General features: G+C 48.4%; 1 protein-coding gene across 1 annotated transcript in view; it reads right to left on the bottom strand.

Annotated features, from left to right (window-relative positions):
* Positions 1-20,573, bottom strand: part of KIAA1211L (KIAA1211-like ortholog) — a 45,320-nt gene that overhangs the window by 10,321 nt on the left and 14,426 nt on the right. The window contains exons 5-7 of the mRNA XM_012641873.1: positions 19,412-19,624; positions 16,086-16,665; positions 14,752-15,819 (exon numbers count right to left, since the gene is read on the bottom strand). Of these exons, the coding sequence (XP_012497327.1) occupies positions 14,752-15,819; positions 16,086-16,665; positions 19,412-19,624 (1,861 nt within the window). The remainder of the gene's footprint in view (positions 1-14,751; positions 15,820-16,085; positions 16,666-19,411; positions 19,625-20,573) is intronic.

The raw sequence follows: 20,573 nt of genomic DNA, 5'->3' as shown, positions 1-20,573 counted from the left end.
CCAGGCTGTGCGATCTTACCATAGAACTTGGGCTTCTAACACCCGCCCCAGGCTTTCCCACAGAGCTGTGCTGAGCATTTTGAGAGTGAGCGAGGGCTTTTCGCAGAGCAAGCTCCCATTGTTAACGACACAGGATGGGGCTGTGTCTCAGATCTGCTTCCAGATTAAACTTATCGTCACTCCCTCCTTCCTCATTCAACAAATACAGTCAATCCTCACTGTTTGCCAATTCCGTATATGAGAATCTGCCTATTTGCTAAAATGCATTTAGAACCCCCGAATCAATACTCGTGGTGTTTTCATGGTCATTTATAGACATGCACAGGGCAGCAAAAAATTTGAGTTGCCTGATGTATTGTACACGTTCCCAGCTGAGGTCAAACAGGGCAACGCTCTGCCTTCTTCTTTCAGCTCTTACACTGTGTACAAGTATCCTTTTTGCTGTCTACTTAGTGCCACATTTTGGGGCTTTTCTTGGTGATTTTGCTGTTTAAAATGGCCCCCAAGTGTAGTGCTCGAGTGCTGTCTAGTGTTCCTAAGCTCAAGGAGGCGGGGTTTGCCTTATGGAGGCAATGTGTGCCTCAGATATGCTTCATTCATCGTGACCTATAGTGCTGTTGGTCATGATCAATGTCAACGAATCAACCATACATATTAAATAAGGTGTCTTTAAACAGAAGCACTCATAAAATAAGGTTATATGTTAATCTATTGATGTTGTGACCAGAGACTCAAAGGACCCTAACCTTGTGTTTCCCCCAGGAGCTATGGCTCAGTACTTGCTAAGTCAGTGTTTGCAGCAACTTTCCAGAACTTAACTTCCTCAGACAGTGAGAATGGACTATACCTGGTGAGTGCCCACCAGGCGCCAGGCCCCATGGGAGATGCTGAGTCTACAAACAGAAAGGATTTTTTGAATCTCTCTCTCCAGTGCGTGCACACAGGCTCTCCTGCAAGAGCCATCAGGACTACAGGGTCCTTCGACAGCCAACACACCATCCACAATCAGGAGTGTAAGAGCCCACTGAAAGGGGGCAAGGAGGGAACTCTGGGGTGCTGGTCTCATTCTATCTCTTGGGCTGCTGTGCTGAGTGTATGCAAATTCACTGAGCTGTGTACAAATGATCTGTGCACGTCTCTGCATGTACATTATTCTTTAGTAAAAAGTAAACACACGCAAACACCAAAAAACCCTCTAAGGTAGGACTCACCAAGTGCTTGACAGTAACCAGGAAGAAGAGTCTAGCCCCTATCCACATAGAGAAATGAGGTAAGTGCGCACCACGGAGCTGTTTCCACTGCGATTAGGCAAGGTACCCAAGGACGCCCCGAGAACGCATTTGCCCTCGCCAGCAGACCCTTCTCATTCTGGTGACTTCCCCTGTGTGTGTCAAACACACTCTGGGGGCCTGGCCCCACCTGCCTTCACTGCTGCCCCTCCACCCTGCCCCTTCCCTCCCTCCTCCAGAGGCTTCCCTCCTGCTGCCTCCACTTCCTCTCCTAAATGGGACTCTACAACTCAGGCAGGGCAGGGGATGGTCTCTCTACACATAGACTCATTTTACAGCCTCGTGGTGAAATGGAGATCTCAGGAGGGACAACTGCTATATGTCTGGGAGCCTCTTTCCCAGCCACCAGCATGGGCTGCCAGAACCCAACTGTCCCCACTCCCTCCCCCGCTCCAGGTTAGAAGGTGCCACTGGGGCTCCTCAGCCAGCTCCCTGCTTCCCCAGGCCAGGCTGTCTATGGTTTCAGTTGCCCAGCAGGTACTCAGAAACCTGCCTTTCCCTGACCCACATATCTCTTCTTGCACAATCTTCAAATCTACATGGCAGGGGAAAAAGCCACCATTGCTTCAAATGGCCCTGGGGGCATGTGTATGTCACAGGAGGTAAGGGCCAGCGAGGGCCAGCGAGGGGTCTTCTTCCTCATGTCATGGACAGTCTCCACGCGCATCTCACACTCACTCATCCACAGAGCGCACACTCAGTTAAACAATGGCAAGAATTAGCAGCACATCGCAGTTTTATAACTAATCCAGTCCAGGTGAAAAGGCCGATGGAGTCAGAAAGCTTCCCAATGGCTGTGTGTACAAGGGCCTCGTGACTCAGCGTATTCATCGTGGGGGGTAGGTGGTCAGTCCTTGTCTCAGGGCAGGGGTTTGCTCAGGTTTCCCATATGGAGGCCTGCGGGTCTGCTTTGTTTGTTGTTATAGCCCCAGCTATACCTGTTTTAGGGCTCTATTGTGTATAGGTAGCACTTGGGAGAAGCCATTCACACAGAAAAATCATGGGTGAATCACATCTGGATTTGGATATATGGAACAAGGCCAGGAATCTTGTACCCATGTGCAGCCATGTTTATTGGTGGTGCCCCAAGGGGCAGATGCTTTGCCCGGCTATTTTCCTGACTTCCGGTGCAGCTGCCCAGCACTTGGCACATCAAGGCTGGCAGACATCCCAGGGAGGCCCCCACATCTCACAGCGGAGACCCCCCGGGGAGTCAGGGCTGAGCTCACCGGCACAGAGTTGTTGGTGGAGGAGCTGGGTTGAAAGCACATTTGCTCAACTGCCACTGTCTGTGCAATTAAAGCCAGCTGCTCAGCAGAAGGCAACGACAGAAGTCCATCTCTGAGCACAGAGACCACTGGTCTCCATTACCAACCAGGAGATATATTGGGAACTTACATGGATGTGGGATGGAAAGGCACTGTTATTTGAAAATAACTTTGAGCTAGAACAGATGAATGAGAAAAAGTAGGAAAATTCTTGTATCACATGGCACCTTACAGTGTGAAATGTACACAACGCCTTCCCTTGGGTTCCTTGCCCTTCTACCCTGCTGATCTCCAGGAACACCTGGAATTCTATAACAACCGTCTCAAGTGGCCAACAGAGAACAGTAATCAATTTCAGCGATGGCCCTTGCAGCTAAACATTATTCAGTCTTGATTTTTAGAGCAGTATCGTATTTTATAATGACCCTCACAACCCTCCTCGTAATGTAAGGACATTTCCAATCCCCATTTTAAGTACGGAACCACAGAGTCTCCTGGAGTAAGGTGACCCATCCAGGGTCACTCAGCCAATAAGTAACAAAGCTGGGATTTGAACACAGACATTTTGATCTCTTACCTTCATTCACTATATCATGTACCATCTCATATTAAGGGCTATGACCCCATAACTGTCCAATACAACCACTCCCTCCCCATTATAACTTACTCACTGAGTGGCAAACAACAGAATTACTCGACCCGGGCACTGCTGACGTGCTGGGCGGGACGATTCTGTGTGGTGGAGGCTGTCCTGTGTGTTGTAGGATGTTCAGCATCTCTACCTGCCAGATGCCTGCAGTATCTCCCTCCCCTCACCCTCCCCACACTTATCACAGACATGTCTCCAGACACTGCCAGCGTCTTCTGGGGGACAGAATTGCCCCCAGTTGAGGACCACTGCAGTAGAGCATAAAAGTGAGGATCGGCGGCTACAGAGTTACTCTGAGTGGCCCCAAACTCTCCCCCAGTTTACTACTCTGTGCCTTTAGGCAACGCTTTGATCTAAGTTTCAGCTTTCCTATTTATTAAATAGGACTGCTGTTGAAAGTTAATATGTAAAGCATTTAACATGATACTTGGCACTTAGGAAGTGTCTAATACACAACAATTAGCTATTGTTGAAATCATTTATCCATTTACTAAGTGGGTAAATCCACCGCAGACCCTGACTTCAGGAAGCTGACGTGGGAGGGAGACAGACATACAGACAGAAAGGGAAAGTATTATGGTGCCTTGACACCAGAGACATTTTGGGGAAGAGCGAAGCCTTTACAGGGTCTCAGAAAGATGCCATTTGCTAATGACAGCCCTGAAACGGCACATTATCTACTTCAGCGCTGTCGGTAGAACTTTCTGTGATGATGGAAATGTTCTCTGTGCTGTCAACTAGTCATATGTGGCTGTTGAGCCCTTGAAATGTGGCTTGTGTGACTGAGGAACTGAATTTTTAGTTTAATTTCAACGCATGTAAAGTTACATTTAAACAGCCACATGCGGCCAGCGGTTCCATGTCGGATAGCGCAGACCTGGATCCTCGCTACTCCGAGTGCTGGCTGTGGACCAGCAGTGCCGTCACCATCTCAGTCAGAGTCACAGTTGCCCGACAGCAGGGGCTCTCAGCGCTGGCCACACAGAATCATGTGGGGGCCTTTAAACCCCTCATTGCCTGGGACTCCCCCGGGCCGCTCCACCAGACTCTGTCAGGGTAGACTCCCAGGTGACCCCCGTGTGCAGCCAGCGTTGCCAACTGCTGATCTCAATGCTTCTCTGAGCTTCTGCCCAAGGGAACCTTGAAGAGAGGGTGTCCCCTTTCTGGCTAATACAAAATGCCCAGCTGACCAGATGGCCCCGTTCCTGAGAACTGGGCCGACTCCCTGGACCCCCCTCCAGGCCTGGGGGGCCCTCCTTTAACCAGCAGAGCCCCTGGCCCCCAAGACACCCATCCCCAGGCCTGCCCGCGCTGTGTGCCCACGCAGTCCCTGCCCCAGGCCTCACCTCCTGCCATGTCCTCTGGCTTTCAGGAACCTCTGTCCTCTGCCCTGCTCAGATGGGCCTGGAGTACTTGCCCCTTCGTCATGAAGACACTGCCTCCTCTTCTTCAAACCTACTTCTCTCCTGAGCCTTGGGGGGGTGGGGAGGCACACCAGGGGCTTCAGCCCCTTGAACAGGGTTAATGGTGGCCCTGGAGAAAACACTGAAGCCGTCCCTCTGAAGTGGCACCAGTGTAGCTGACAGAGCATGGATGGCACTGCTTATCTTCCCCCAGGAGGTGTGCTGCCCGCACACATTCTGGACAGAGCAGAGCACTGCTCAATCCTGCCCTCCCACAGTCCCACTGCCCCAAATGGAGACTGGAAGACTCCCAGTATCTTCCTTGTCTTTCTTAGCAGTCACCATGGTCACTTTGGTTACGATTAGTTTGAATTCAGTAATGAGAACTTGTAACCTCTGGACTGGGTCAGGTTAGGTCCATCTGAATGCAGGGTGTCTGGGCTGGGTTGGGGACTCCTTTCCCAAGGGCTGGGGGTTCAGGAAGGAGGAGAGGTGGGGAGGATCATCAGGGCTCTCCTTCAACTGGCTCCTGCCACTGTCTTAGTGGCTTTTCCCATCTGGGCCTGGCAGACACCTGAAACTGATGTTAGGGGATTCCTGTCCACCACTGGGCTTCTCCGCTGTGACTCTGCTCCATGGTGTTCCCTTGTCCTTTTGGCTGGCCCATCAGGCAGGGCTCTGGGAGCACAGGTGGATCATCAGGCAGCCCTGTCTGCCCTGTGGCCGCAGGTAACCTGAGTCTAGCACCATCCTCCATGTCTCTCAACTGCAGGGCACGCATGTCCCGCTTCTGAAATAGTCCCATGGGAGCCCCCTGGTAGACTCTGGGTGAGGGAACTTCCCCTGGTCCATCCCCGCTGAGCTGGGGGCTCCCAGAACTGCAGCTGCGCTCTCCAAATCTCCTTTATTCCTCCCCCCTCGGTGTACATCCCCAGGTGGGGTGGTGAGTGGCTGGTGACTCTCGGCAGATTCTGCACGCACGCGCTCTCTGGTGTCTTCCATCTACGCATTGGTGCCTCATTCAAAACCAGGACAAGGAGAACCCCATTCTCACATAGCGTGCTGTGCAGCTGAGATGAGGATATTTTGGTATATGCTTAGGAGAGCGTGACTGTACTCTACGAACTGTAGCACATTTTGCAGTTAAAATGCTTTTGCTGCCCTGTGTACCATTATTACTAATAACCTCATTTTACACAGGAAAAAATTATGACTCAGAGATTAAGAAACTCAACTTGCTCAGAATCCCACAGACCCTGACAGTGCTCTTCGGAGTAAAACCTCCAAATCCATGCTCTTCCATCTCACTCCCCAGGCCCCTGCCTGGCTTGCTTCCTTCCCTTGTCCCTGTCCTGGTCATGCAAACACGGGCTGGCCCAAGGACCCCCCACTGCAGGCCAGGAGCTCCTGGGCACAGGTACAAGTGCTCAACAGAGGAAGAAAAACCCTGGATGTGCTCAGGAGCTCAGGATCTATTAATAGTTCAGGGCTGAGGTGAAGTGAGCTCAACGCAGGCAGAGGTGTGTGCAGAGTGCCAGGAAGCCGGCAGCAGGGGTGGGGCTGGAGGAGACATCAGAGGGAGCGGAGGGATGGCTGACGAACTTAGAGAGGCAGAAATGTCAATTTGGGCCAGAATCTAAAAAGCCTTACCTAGGAGTTCAAGCTTTATTTTCTATGTGATGGGAAGGCATCGAGAGTTTTTAGAGGAAAGCTGCACGGTCACACCCACGACTTGGGAAGAGAGGGTGAGAAGATAGCTGGAGGGAGGAGGTGCTGGAGGCGTCAGGGTAACGGGGAGGCTGCTGTGGGGACAGGCAGGATGAGGTCACTGCACATTAGGGTGACCACAACTTGCTGAACAACATGTTCAACACTACTGACATTTTTCATCCATCACACTGGAGGGAAAAAAAAAAAGACTGACAACACCTAGTACTGAGAGGAGGTGGAGAAACAGTCTCTATCCCGCTGGAAGAAGTGTAAACCGGATAACCTTTACGGAGAGTAACTGGAAGTTCTCTATTCAATTAAAACTGCACATGCCCTAGAGCCAGGAAATCCACTTTTAGGACTGTATCCTAGAGAAACAGCAGTGCGAATACACAGGGGTAAAATGGACAAGAATGGTCACTGCAGCACTGTTAGCAAGAGGAAAAAAACCTCAAAACGAGCAGAATGCCCTTCAGGATGGGAACGTTAAATAAAATGTGGTACACGCACTGTGTAGCCCTTAAAAAAAAGGGCAACTTGTCTGATCAAAAAAGATGCCCAGGCTTTATTGTGGAGTGAAAATATCAAATTGCAAGCCAAGATGCATAGCATTTTTCCGATTAAGAGAAAGGATTCATGTGCCTGTGCTGTATGTCCATACTGACATGGTTGTGACTACAGCATGCATGAGAAAGGCTTGGGATGAACCTGTTAGTGGTATGACGGTATCTCATCAGGGTTTTAACTTGAGTTTCCCTAATGGCTAGTGATGTTTTCATGTGCTTATTGGCCATCTGTATACCCTCTTTGGTGAACTGTCTGTTCATATCTTTTGCCCATTTTCTAATTGGTTTGTTTTACTGTTGATTTTTGAGAATAAATTCTATATAAATACTAGTCCTTTATTGGATATGTGGTTTGCATATATTTTCTTGCAGTTTGTCTTTTCACCCTCTTAACAAGGTCTTTTGCAAAGTAAATGTTTTTAGTTTTAATACAGTCTAATTTATCAAATTTTCCTTTTATAGATCATGCTTTGATATCTAGTCTAAGAACTCTTTGCCTAGCCCAATGTCCCAAATATTTTCTGCTGTTTTTTTCCTAAAAGTTTTATAGTTTTCATTTTACATTTAAGTCTGTGACCCCTTGAGTTAATTTTTGAATATGGTATGAGACTTAGGTCAACGCTCATACTTTTGTTCCTATGTTTCAGAATCATTCAGCTGTGATGTACATTTGATAATATTTTGTTAAGGATTTTGCATCTAAATTAATGACAGATATTGGTCTATAATTTTCTGTGTTGTTTTTAATTCTGGCATTTTAGCCATGCTGCCCTCATAAAATGAGTTAGGAAATGTTCCTTCTTCTATTTTTGCATGAGACTGTGTAATTGGTGTTTTTTTCTTTCTTAAATGTTTAGTAGAAAATACCAGGGAAACCATATGGGCCTTGAGTTTTCTTTTCTGCAAGGTTGTAAACTATAGATTTTATTTCTTTAACAGATAAAGGATTTTTCAGGCTATCAATTCTCTGTAAGTTTGATAGCTTGTGTCTTTCAAGGAATTGGCCCTTTTCTCCTCATTTGTCAAATTTATGTGCATAGAATTGTTCATAGTTTTACCTTATTATCATTTTAATGTCTGTGGGGTCAGTAGTGGTACTCCCCAATGTTAGTAATTTGTGTTTTTTGGTCAGTCTGACCTGAGATTTACTATTTTATTGGGTGTTTTAAAAAACTGTCTTTTGGTTTCATTATTTGTTCTATTATTTTTATATTTTCATTTTCATTTATGTTTGCTCATAACTTTACTATTTCTTTCCTTCTTGCTTTGGGTTTCGTTCACTCTTCTTTTTCTAGTTTCTTAAAGTAGAAGCTTAAATTGTTGCTTTGAAGCCTTTTTTCTTTCTAATATGATTAAATCTATAAATTTCCCTAAGTACCACTTCATCTGCATTCCTGAAATTTTAATATGTTGTATTTTCATTTTAATTCAGTGTTCTAATTTCCCTTGAGACTTCCTCTTGGACCCATGTATTATTTAGTGGTGTAGTGTTCAATTTCAAGTACTTGATGATTTTTCAAATATCTTTCCAGATATCGTTCAGATATGTTATCGAATTGTTGTTTAATTTCTTAAGGGCAGAGAACAAGCTTTGAATAATTTCAATTCTTTTAAATTTAATAAGGGCTGTTTAGTGACTTAGAATATGGTCTATCTTCATGAATGTTCTGTGTGTACTTGAAAAGAACATGTATCTTGCTGTGGTTGGTGGAGCATTCTATAAATACCAGTTAGGTCAAGCTGGTGGATGATGCTGCTCGAGACATCTATATCCTTCTTGATTTTTTGTCTGCTACTTTCTTGACTACTAAAGGAGGAGTATCAAAGTTTCTATGTGCTACTATGGATTTGCCTACTTTTCCTTTCAGTTCTATCGGTTTTTGCTTCATGTATTTTGAAGCTCTGTTCTTAGGAGCATGCACATGTAGGATGGTTATGTATTCTTGGCAAATTGACCATTGTCAGTTCACCAATATTACTAAAATTATCATCACATAATTTTCCATTTTATCCTTATAATTGTCCCTTTCTTGAAGTCTTCTTTGTGTGATATTAATATAGCCGCTCCAGCTTTTCTAGTTCTAAAATTCTATTTTTTAACAGACAATTCCTATCTTCCCATTCATTTCAAGAGTGCTCACTCTCACTTCTTGGAACGTGGTATAATAGCTGCTTTAAAGTCTTTGTCTAAAATAATTTTAACATTTGGATCCTCTCAGGGTCGGTGTTCATTGATTGCCTTTTTCCCTGAGAATTTTTTAGGTTTTCCTGGTTCTTTGTATATAGGATAATTTTGGTTCATATCCTAGACCTTTTGAATATTACGCTGAGACCTATTAAAATCCTCAAAGGTTTTGGCTGATTCCAGTCAATTTCATGCACCAGCAGCTCAGGGATGAGCCCAGGACTTCATACACAGATTTAAAGGATCCCTGATTCAGGTTTCTTCTTTCTGTAATTCCCACCACCAAGGTTCCCTGGCTAGGAAGCCAGCATTTAGCCTCTCTGCACTGTGGCACACTCCTGTGACTGGGACCGCGGTGGGGCAGAGTGGCAAGAGAAAGCAGCCTACAGGGTCACCAACCACCACACCTGTCACTGCTGTCTGTGCTGATGAGGGAGTATACCTTCATCATTGGGTTTCTCCAGGGATAGTGTCTGGAAAGTCAAAAGGGCTCTGACCCATAGGTGCTGCCGTTGGGAGAGGCAGGTGCCTCTTTGCTGGCGCTCACTTGGAGTAGGGCTGAAAGGGTTAAAGGAGCTCTGCTCTGCAGGGGGTACTGCTACCACTTTCAGAAGGGTGAGGGGCGGGCCACTTTGTTATTGGCCCTCATCTTGAGTAGGGCTGAGAGTCAAGAGTTCTGCTCCACAAGGGACATTATTGCCAGTGCATCGGGGCAAGCAATTCCAGCTTGTTGTTGGCATTTGTCTGGCATAGGAATGAAAGAATCCAAAGAACTTCATCCTGTAGGGATGCTGCCGCCAAGAGGGGTTTGCTGCTTTGTTGCTGGAATTCACCTGGAGTAGGACCAGGACTGTCAAACAAGCCCTGTCCTGCAGGGGATGGGGGGGGGAGTGGGCAGTAGGAGCCTGGCTGGGAAAGTCATAGGAGCTCTGGCCTGCAGGCATTGTTGGTACCACCAAAAGCAGGGCGAGCAGGTGCTGCTTCACTGCTCACACTTGCTGCCAAGTCATCGCGAGGGTCCTGCCGTACCTGCCCAGCACACCAGCTCTTATCCACCTTTCAGAGTCCTCTGATATTTACTTGATGCGTGCCGCACAGGCTCTTAAGTTGTATTAATATCAGTGGAAGAGATGGGGTGGTGTGTGTTTACTGCAGCTTGGTCAGAACTGCAAGTCATTTTTTATGCAATTTTTAAGCAGTGGGATTTTCCTATCATTTTTAGGCCTTTCGGAATTGTTCATATAAAATATTTTTAATGATTCTGAGGTTTCTGGTTTGAGTAGCTGCATAGACAGTGTACTGAGAAGGAAAGAGAATGGGGTGGGGGAGGCATTGGTGAATGGAATTATGAATGCTGAGGTTGCTCACAGGGCTGCTCACGATGGTCAAGGGGGCTGGTGCTGTGGCCGAGGCAGTCAGGGAAGAAAGGACCTGAGGAAACAGGTGGAATCGGCGACATGCCTCGTGTGAGGGGAGCTGAGCAGAGGTCACGGCACCGGGAGGCTCGCAAGGATAAGAAGACGCACACGGTCGGTCGAAGAGCACAGGAAAGGCGGGGAAACAGAGGCCACACTGTTGATGACACTCACTCAGGAAGGGACTGTGAAAGGAAGGATAAGGCTAAAAAGAAAGGCAGATGTAAACAAGGTTGGTTTTCTTTAAAAATTCAAGATATATGTGGGTATTTATCCAAAAGAATTGAAATCAGGGTCTCAGAAATATTAGCGCTCCATGTTCACTGCGGCACTATTCAACAGTAGCCAAGATGTGGAAACAACCTAAATGGCCGTGATGGATGAATGGATGAGGAAAATGTGGTGCATACACAAAATAAGATATTACCCAGCCTTGGAAAGGAAGGTAATTCTGCACTATGCAGCAACATGGATGAACCTTGAGGACATTGTGCTAAGTGAAATAAGCCAGTCACAGAAGGACAAATACTAAGGTGATTACACTTATATGTGGAATCTAAAATAGTCGAATTCATAGAATCAAAGGGTGTAATGGCGGTTGCTAGAAGCTGGGGGGATTGGGGAAATGGGGCGTTAACTAATCAGTTATGTAAGGTAAGTAAGTTTTAGAGATCTGCTGTACAGCACTGTACTTACAGACAACAATACTGGATTGTACATTTAAAAATTTGTTAAGAGGTAGATCTCATGTTATGGGTTCTTACCACAATAAAATAAAATTTTAAAAAATGCAAGAGATATTAATGTATTTTTAGTCTGATACCAAAAAAAAAACCCCAAAAACAAAACAACCCCCCCCACAACTTGTATTCTACCCAAATGAACTTGACTATATCTGAACTAACTGTGTCATTAGAGAAGGGTGACAGTCTCTTTCAGCTCCTTTCCTCCAGAAAATGCCTCCGAAATCCAAATACAAGGTGGGCGTCTATCTACACCCCCCGCCCCCTCCCCTCCCGGCATCCAGCTACTGCCTCCTCTGTCTAGTAAGCTCCTGAGGGTGAGTTCCTCATGCCTTTCCTATCTTTTGGGGCCAGCACAGTGTTTGCCAATGGCAGGAGTACATTAAATATTTGTTGAAAGAATAAATGCATGAATGAGTACCAGAGTCTAGAAAAAGAGGGTCAGAGACTGGGGTGTGTCACTTTGTCACCAGCCCTGTCTAGAGGAATCGAGCTTGGATTGGAGGCCAATGCTGGTTATCAAATGAGGTCCCCAGGGGAGAATGGCAGTTTGCTCACAACACCAACGTGACCACAACTTTGTAAAGAATAAATCTCACATCCACGCACCCAGAAACAAGACAGACTAGAGGGAAAGGTCAACAGGGTAACATCTAGAAAATGGTCTTAGGAGTGATTATTTTTTCTATATACTTCATGTATCGTACAATTTTTCCACAAGACCCTCTAACTTCTTTGTCCTCAATCTAACCCTGTGTTCAGAAAGCTGCTTTCTCACTTGGAATTTGGACTCTGGGAGGGACTGGCCCAGCAGGAGGATGCACAGTGTCCTGCACAAATGGACAAAGCTGATAACCCTGGGCCATTTACCTCCTAGGACCTAGGACAGACCAGCAAATTGTGGACCAGGTCTACAAACAGGTCTCTTCTGTGTGGAGGAGCACAGATATGGTACTGGGCTTTGCAGTGACCACTCCAAAATGGTCCCTGCAAGGCTCGGCCCCTGAAGCAAGCTGGGCTCCACTGTTTATGACAACCACCATTGCATTTCCCTCTGCTGAAGAGTTTCTCCATTGCTTCAAAGAAGGGGACACAGGGCGTGAAAAAGGGGAGGAGGAATAGGTATGAGTTCTGGGGACAAAGCAGGCTGAGTCCCCGAGGCAGAACCATCATGCACCCATCTGAGAGCTTCGACAATCTGGCTTTATGGTGTGTGCCCTGGAGGGGGAACTGGGGAGAGAGCAGACCCTCTGGGAGCTCCAGGCAAGGTACTTGCCACCCATAAGATAATAAACAGCAATAATTAGGTCTTTCTGGAAAATACAGTAATAATGTTATTAAAACTTTTATTATCTGTATGTTTTATATGAATTGAATTGCCTCTAGCTAATATAATTTGGGAGCAATAAGGATGACGGTAAAAGTAATAATAATGAATTACACTACAAACAGATTCAGTGTCTAGGGAAGGTCTAGGGGCAGCTTCACTGTTGGGGCCTGACAGCACAGATCCCTCGAGTCTGCTCTGCTGTGCCGGAGGCGGCCCCTCAAGGTCCAGTTGGGACCAGGCACTCACCTTGCCCTGTCCTTCTAGTACCACCCCCTGGGAGGGTTGATTCCCTGTTGAATGTGGGTAATTCCTCCCCTCCTCTCTTTGTATTCAAATGAAAATCATTATCCATGCCTGTAAAGTAGTTCTTCTTTCACTTCCAGATTCATCTAATTCTATTACTTGTGTGGCTTAAAGAATGTTATTAAACATAGATGGACAAGACAATTCTCTTCTACTGTTTAAGCAAAGCTGTTAAGTAAAAACTATATTACATTTTATAAACCAAAGAAAAATGCACAAAGTCTTTAACTACAGACCATCCCAGGTGTTTGATAGCAAAGAAAGCCTCACTTAGACAGAAGTTATACATAATTAAGGGGCCAAACATCGCCCTGTGAGGCTTCTTTTCCAGATCTGACTATGAACCTGAGTATACTGTTCTTAAGTTCCATCCATTCAGCAAGCCCTAGAGAGACATTTTCAATTCCAGGCCATGAAGGTGGACGGTGCTGATGCCAGGGTTTCATGCACACAGAGCAACTCCTTCCTCCCTTGCTTTTACAACGGACTTTTGAATCACTCTACAGGGGCTTCAATAACTTCGTGGGAAACTTGCGGAGTGGATCATCAGCTACAGCTTGAACCTCCTCCAGAACTCCCTCACTGATTATCCTAATGCAGTGGCAGCAACAAAAAATCATGGCTGAGCCAAGAGGCCGTCAGGTCAGGAAGGCCACACGTGTGGGCTCTTAGGAAATACCTGAATCCTTGGATGTCACCACAGAAATTTAAAGCACTTTATATACTGTACTTTTACTAACTTTCTAGGAGGGAGTCAGAAAAGATTAGTAGATCCTTGGATCTGTTTTTATGTTGTTTTGTATGAGCTAATTTTTCCTCCTGTGTGTGCATCTTTCTTTTAGGGTCCAGGACTCCCTGAGAGCCATCAGGTTCTGTTTCCTCTCGGGTCCACAATGCAGTGCTTAAGCAGAGTCCTGGATTTCTAGTAGCCATTTAAAAGCCATTATTTTAAAAATTTTTTTAAAAATAAAATTTGCCACAAAAAAACTTCTCCCAAGGGCTCTCATCGCACACACACACAACTCATTTTTGCAGTTTCATTTTCTGGCACACAGATTTCCATTAATAAAAGAAACCAGCAATGAAAGATTCTTCAGCTCTTCTGCAAATACCCATTTCCAACAGATCTCTCATTGCATCTGAAACGCTATAAATAAGAAGTGACAAACGTCAAAGACAGAGAAAGGTCATTTTTCTCTCTGCTCATGTTAAAAGACAGTTGCTTTCAAAGATCCTTACATTCTGCACCAATCCTAACACCAACTCCCTTTGGGGACAGGAAGTAAATGCCCATCCTCTTGAGGGGCTTACCTTTTACCAAGACTTGTAACTCCAACATATGGGATGCTTTCCACGTGAGGCTGGGCCATGTGAACCTTATTATGAAATGGGGGGAATTTCTTCCTTGGGTGAAAAAGGTCACAAGGACGATAAGGGATAGCAGGGGGAGATGCTTCATTTATAGCCAAGAAGTGTATTAGCTCAGGCCCTGGAAGAACTTGCATCAAAATGAGTACATACGTCTTGGGATTTGGGACTTTGCTGAGTTTCTCGGGAGAAAAGCAGGAGGAGAATTTGAGTGATTCACCGAGGGTCCCATCTTCTCCCAGGGAATATGCTGCAACATCAGCGTTTACATTTCCCCTGTTACCTGATGTCTGCATGCCTCGTTTCTCTGTACTTACATAAAATCCTGATATCGTTTTCCCTTCTCTCTATTCCCCACTCTTAATCAAACATGATGCCAGTGGTACTAAGAGGAATTTTGACTCCTTTCAATTCCCCTGCAACAAACTTTGTTACCCGGAGTGGATGTCAAGCAATGCATGTCAACTAATGTGTATTTCCCCACTGCTCTGCCCTTCCCTGATACCCTCAGCGGGCTCTTACCAGCTCCCTTGCGCAGCGACTTCTTCTCCTTCCTGAGCTCCGGCTCTCTGGGGCTGGCGTCGGGGGGCGCAGCAGAGTGCGGCAAGGTGAGGCTCTGCAGGAGCGGCTTCCTGGGCAGGGGTGGTTTGGAGCTGAGCTGCTCAGGTGACCGGGCTTTCCCCTTTCCTTGGTCGCTAGGGGACCTGGTGCCTCGAAGGGCAGGGGCTGTCCCGAGGTGACATTTCTCATCTTTCGGAAGCAAAGTCACTCCTCCTCTTTCTGACCTGACCTCAGCGCTGTATCTCTTTATCCCCCTTGCCTCCTGGGCGGAGCTGTCTCGGTATTTGAAAGAGAGGGAGGTGGACCGGAGCTTGACGGGGAAGGGGTTTCTGTCCTCACCCAGGCACGGCTCCTGGGCAGCCCGGCAGGGCTCTCTCGCGCCTGCCGTGGTCCGGCCAGCCACTCTGTCCCCTGAGTCCTGAGAGTCACACTCCGCTGGCTTCTGAGGGTCTGGTTTCTCGCTCTGGGGCTCAGGAGACCCCTGGAGGTCATCGAGAGCCGCCTCGCTCCTCCAGGCCGGGCCGCTCCTCCCCAGGGGCAGGCGGCCGCTGGACGCGCCGGGATGCTCCTGCAGGCGGGAGCTGCCCGGGCGCGGCCGCCCCCGGCACGAGGGCACCGAGAACTTCTTCGCGCCCCGCACCTCGCCACCCCCTCTCTCGGTTTTCCGCTCTGGCGCTGCCCTGTCTCCCTGTGGGGACTCGACCTGCTCAGCCTTGGGGCGCTCTGGCGGGGCAGCCTCTCTGTCCAGGGCACAGGGTCCCTGCTCCCTCAGAGGTGACCCCACAGGTGACCCGCTGAGGCCTGTGCTGGCGGCTGATGCCCTGCGCTTCAGGCAGCTCTTGGGTGGTGGTGGGCTCGGGCTGGGGGCCGCTGGGGGCTCTTTCCCTGCTCCCTGGGGCTCTGGCACCTCCAGCGTCAGCTCCACTTCTTTTGGGACATCTTGGTCTGGGACATCTTGGTCTGGTCTTGGTCTGGGACATCTTGGTCTGGGACATCTTGGTTTGAGACATCTTGGTCTGGGACATCTTGGTCTGGGACATCTTGGTTTGAGACATCTTGATCTGGGACATTTTGGTCTGGGACATCTTGGTCTGAGACATCTTGGTCTGGGACATCTTGGTCTGAGACATCTTGGTTTAGGACATCTTGGTTTAGGCCATCTTGGTCTGGGACATCTTGGTCTGGGACATCTTGGTTTAGGACATCTTGGTTTAGGACATCTTGGTCTGGGACATCTTGGTCTGGGACATCTTGGTTTGAGACATCTTGGTCTGGGACATCTTGGTTTGAGACATCCTGGTTTGGGACATCTTGGTCTGGCCCATCTGGACCAGCTGGCATTTCCAAGGTGACTGTGGTGATAGTCTTAGGAGGTGTCATGTCCTCCTCAGGGACACCAGTAGATAATGGGCTTGTGGCACCTTCAGAAGCACAAACTCCCTCCTCAGCTGTGTATGCAGCCTGGGGGCTTGGGCCTGTGGTGGACGGCACCTCCTTCTCGTTTTCGCTGTCAGGACCAGGGTACAGTGAGCCTTCTGGCAGAGAAGGGGACTCCACACTGGAGGTGGGGACTGACATGGGCTCAGTGACCTCTGTGGTGGCCGGGCGGCTGGAGGGCTCATGCCTAGGGGAGCTCCCCTCCTCCATGCTGGCACTGAGTGCCGGGGAGTGCTGCAGGCGGGTGCGTCTGGCTCGGGCCCCTCCAGGCTGCAGCAAGGTGGCCCGTGGCCCAGGCCTAGGGCCTCTGTCCAGCACCACGTCCTGCTGCACAGAGCTGGGACTTTCTTTCTTGAGGGCTTGGGATAATGGCTTCTCCTCGAATTCTTCCTCCTCTAGGGTCCACGTCAGATCACTCAGGCATTCAGACTGTGCACGCTGAGAGCAATAAAGATAGAAGAAATTGTCACTACAGCAAATATGAGGAAGCTATGACCTCTCTGTCTTCTTCAAGGTTTAATATGGTTTAGAAAGCTGCACTTAAGTAGACATACCCATGCAGGTTATTCTTCTCAATCCTTCCCTACTGGTCTACTTGGAATCCTGGCTCCCAAGTTCAGCAGAACAGTGGCAGCTATGCCCTCAAAATAAATGTGGCCTACAGCCCATCTGGCGGAGCCTCAAAACCAGCAGACTAGAAAGCGAAGCAAAGGGAAGGGGACTGAAGGCAGCTGGGTGTCTGCCACACTTTGTGCTCTGCACTTATTTCATTTAATTCTTGGTTCATCCCAGTGAGGAAGGGTTTGTCATTCCATTTTTGCACCTGCAAACCAGCAGCTCAGAGAGGTTGATACCTTGGTCAAGGTTGAGCCAACAGGTAGGTGGCCCAGCTAAACAACTGACACTTGCCCTATGACCCCGAGTTCCTCCGAGCCAGTCTCCCCAATCAACACTCTTCAGGGATGTGCTCTCATAGCAAAGCCAGATTGGTCTTCCTAAAAGATGATTCTGATCATGTCAAACACAGTCAATAGCTAACCACGGCTTATACGATAAAACCCCAAAATTTCAGCTAAATTTAAAGTCCTATACTCTCTGGTCTTCAGTTGTTCTTTCCACTACCTACTCAGGTCAAATCAAGGCCCCAACGCTGTGCCAGATGTTTGGTCTGAGTGATTGTTGGGTTCTCCCCAACACCTCTGGGGTGCTCCACCAGCACCAAGGCCTGTTTCAAACTCTGCCTGCTATATAGGAAGTCTCGCCTGCCCCCTGCAGCCACCGTCTCCCTTGTCTGGCCTCCTAAAGCCCCACTGGCTTGACAACCATACACTACCTTGTGGCATTTTTCTTCTGAAAGATCCTAGAATTCAGATTCTAGTCCAGCTTCCTCCTTCTTGTCACAAAGTCAGTTCCTGCTCTCTCAGGAAGGGAAGGAAATCAAGGTAGTCACGAACCAGTCAAAAGTAATATGTGAAAATGACCAAAAGGTTGAGGGTGTCGAAGTTGATTTTTGTTTCATGTCATTAGACCCCAAGAGTCACCCCGGCTGTTCCTCTCTCCTTCCCTTTTTCTAAAGTAGAAAGTGTGACACTCAGGGGTGTATTTGCAATAGGGTTTTTTGTTGTTGTTTGTTGTTATTTTAACATTTTTCAGCTGGTATCTGCTTGCTAAGAGAGCACAAGATGACTGGGATGTTTGTGAGAATACCTAAGCTAACTATTGCCAAAAAGCACAACCTTATTCTTTTGGATTTAAAAAGAGGAAGATGTGCAAATCTACAGCAGAAGAATTTTCAAAAGCTGTGGGTTCTTAACATTGCGTGTCACTGATCGTTTGCTGCTACAGGAAACTGTTGATGTGGAAACATTTTTAGGATGTGGGTCATGTCTTAAAACTGTCAGTCACAGAACCCACAGAAGGCAGCAGAGGGTGCAGCATGGCCACTCTTTCCCACCCTTGGGGCAGTTAGGGAACATCTGAAAGCACCTTGGTTCCTAAGAGGGGGCCAGGGAGCCCCTGAAATCCTGAGAGGCAGCCCACTGCCTCCACCAGCCTCCACCAGCCCACTGCCTCCAGCTGAAGCACCTATTTTGTCCTGGCTACTTCATTAACACCCCACAATTTGTGTCATGAGGGAAGGACAGAGGACATTAGCCTGTGAACATCTTTTTCACCTTGGCCAGGCTGGCCCCATAACCTGCTCCTCGCTGTCTCCTGGGCTGAGGTGCCGTGGGCTCGGCCAGGCAGGGGAGACGGTAACAACCCTATGTGGACCCTGAAACCACTGGTACCACAAAGCCAAATTTTCCATGAGCCAGTTTCTCAGCTTCCAGGACTGTGAGGTGGTGATGTCCCCAGGCAGTGTACCCAAAGAGGCGTTTGTCCTTACAGAGGCAGGATCCCCATGCTACTAAGTAGGTCCTTGCTCAAGGCAGGTGTTCACTCCAGTGGTTCAGCTTCTTCTTCTGTCATTCACTCATTCATTAATTCACTCATTCGTTCGTTCATTCATCCATTCAACAACTCTGTGACTAGCATTGTTCTAGGGGCTGGAAGTATAACTGGGCCAGTCTCAAAGGAGACTGACAACAACCGGTGGGCACATACGTTTACAAAGGTCACTTCGGTGTGTGGCAAGTGCTCTGAAGGAAGCGAGTGGTCAGGCTGAGCCCCTCTGGGGAGAGGAACTCTGGGCTGAGACCCCAAGGCAGAGAAGCAGCCAGCCAGGAGAAGAGCATCGGGGCAAGGGATACAGCAGTCCCAAGGCCCAAGGCCAGACACAGCCTGGGGAGCTCCAGAAGCAGAAAGGAGGCCAAAGTGCTGATTAAGAAAGAGGGTAAGAGAAGTCCAAGAGGTAGACAGGGCCTGACTGTGCCAGGCCTGGGGTGCGGACTGTACGCCGAGTGCAATGGGAAGGTCACGGGCATACAATGCATAGTAGGTTCTTGGAAAGTGCGTGAGGAAGGAAGGAAGGAATAAATGAATAAATGGAGTGTTTCTGCAAAGGAGAGATACATCTGATTCATGTTGAAAAAGATGAGCAACTCCAACTCCAGCAGCGTGGTCCCCTCAACTGGGGGTACTCAGAGGGGTCATGAGACCCTGTGGGGGACAGAGGAGGATAGGGGTGGGGGGTGCTGAGCCTGCCCGGCCCGCCTCTGCATGGAGAACAAAACTCAATTACCGACGACAGCCGCCTCAGTTTACTCGACCGCTGGTTGCGGGGCTTCACCAGGAGCTTGTGCTTCGCTGCGGAGTTGTCCAGGCAGGAGGAGGATCCCGCAGGATGACTGAAGTCAGCCACAGGCGCCAGGCTGCCATCTGAGTTCCGCAGGGATGCAGTGGAGTCGCTTGCGTGGTCTGGAGACAGTGGCCGGGATGAGGACACTAAAGAGACCTTCATGGGACAAGAAACGAACACACCAGGCATTAACTTCACGATGTGAAACAGGTACAGCCAACATAACTGCTCTCTCCTTTCACCATGCTCTGTCTTTCCTCGCTGTCCCTGGGCTTTACGTGTGCGGAAACACTTCCAATTTGCCTCTCACCGGGGTCCACGTAGGACACTCCTTGAGGAGGGTAAATGGCTGGGAGTTTTAAGTGCTGGGCCAAGCCCTGGGCGCCTGCCACTCCTTTCCAAGGCCATGCAGAGAACCTGCATCTCAGGCTCCCACGGCAGGATGGCTCTGCCTTCGTCCTCCTGCAGCAGCCAGCACAGGCGCTTCAGCCAGAAGAACCTTCTCTGATGAAACAGACCAATCTGACCTGTCCAAGGGCAGAGTCACCTGGTCATGCCTCTGGAAGCACAGAGGGAGGCCCGGAGGTGTCATTTTAGGGGCTGGGGCCCAGGATGTACCAAGCCCACCACCCCACATTCCATCTCTGGAGCTGCGCTGGTCCCTTGCTGAAGGTCTTTGTATCCTCATGTGACCTCTTGGAGAACTCTGGCTTTAAGTTACCATCTGTTAAGTTATAGTTATTTTACTAGTTTATACCCCAGCAGGGAAGAAGTGACCATCAGCAAAGAGCAATCATGTCGCCGGGGGGGAAGGGAGAAAGGTGATGCTGGCAGTCACATGGAAGAATGAGGGCCACACCCTAAGATACCTGCCCACCGAACTTGGCGAGCTTCAGCGAGTGAGGTCTAAGTGGGCTCTCCTACAAAGACACACATCAGGATAGAGCCTGCAGCCCCCATGAGCACGTTCAGCCCAGATGAGGGCCAAGGTGCAGAGGGAGAACCGAGAGGTGCTGGGCTTTTGGTACAACTCTGCGATCTCTGAACACACAAACAACAAACAAAGCTTTCTATTTGCGCCTGGCACTCAATATTAGCATTAAGT

This window comes from Propithecus coquereli, unplaced genomic scaffold (assembly GCF_000956105.1).
Source record: "Propithecus coquereli isolate 6110/MARCELLA unplaced genomic scaffold, Pcoq_1.0 Scaffold171, whole genome shotgun sequence".
In the NCBI taxonomy this organism is placed as follows: Eukaryota; Metazoa; Chordata; class Mammalia; order Primates; family Indriidae; genus Propithecus; species Propithecus coquereli.
This window is presented reverse-complemented; position numbering and strand designations above follow the sequence as displayed.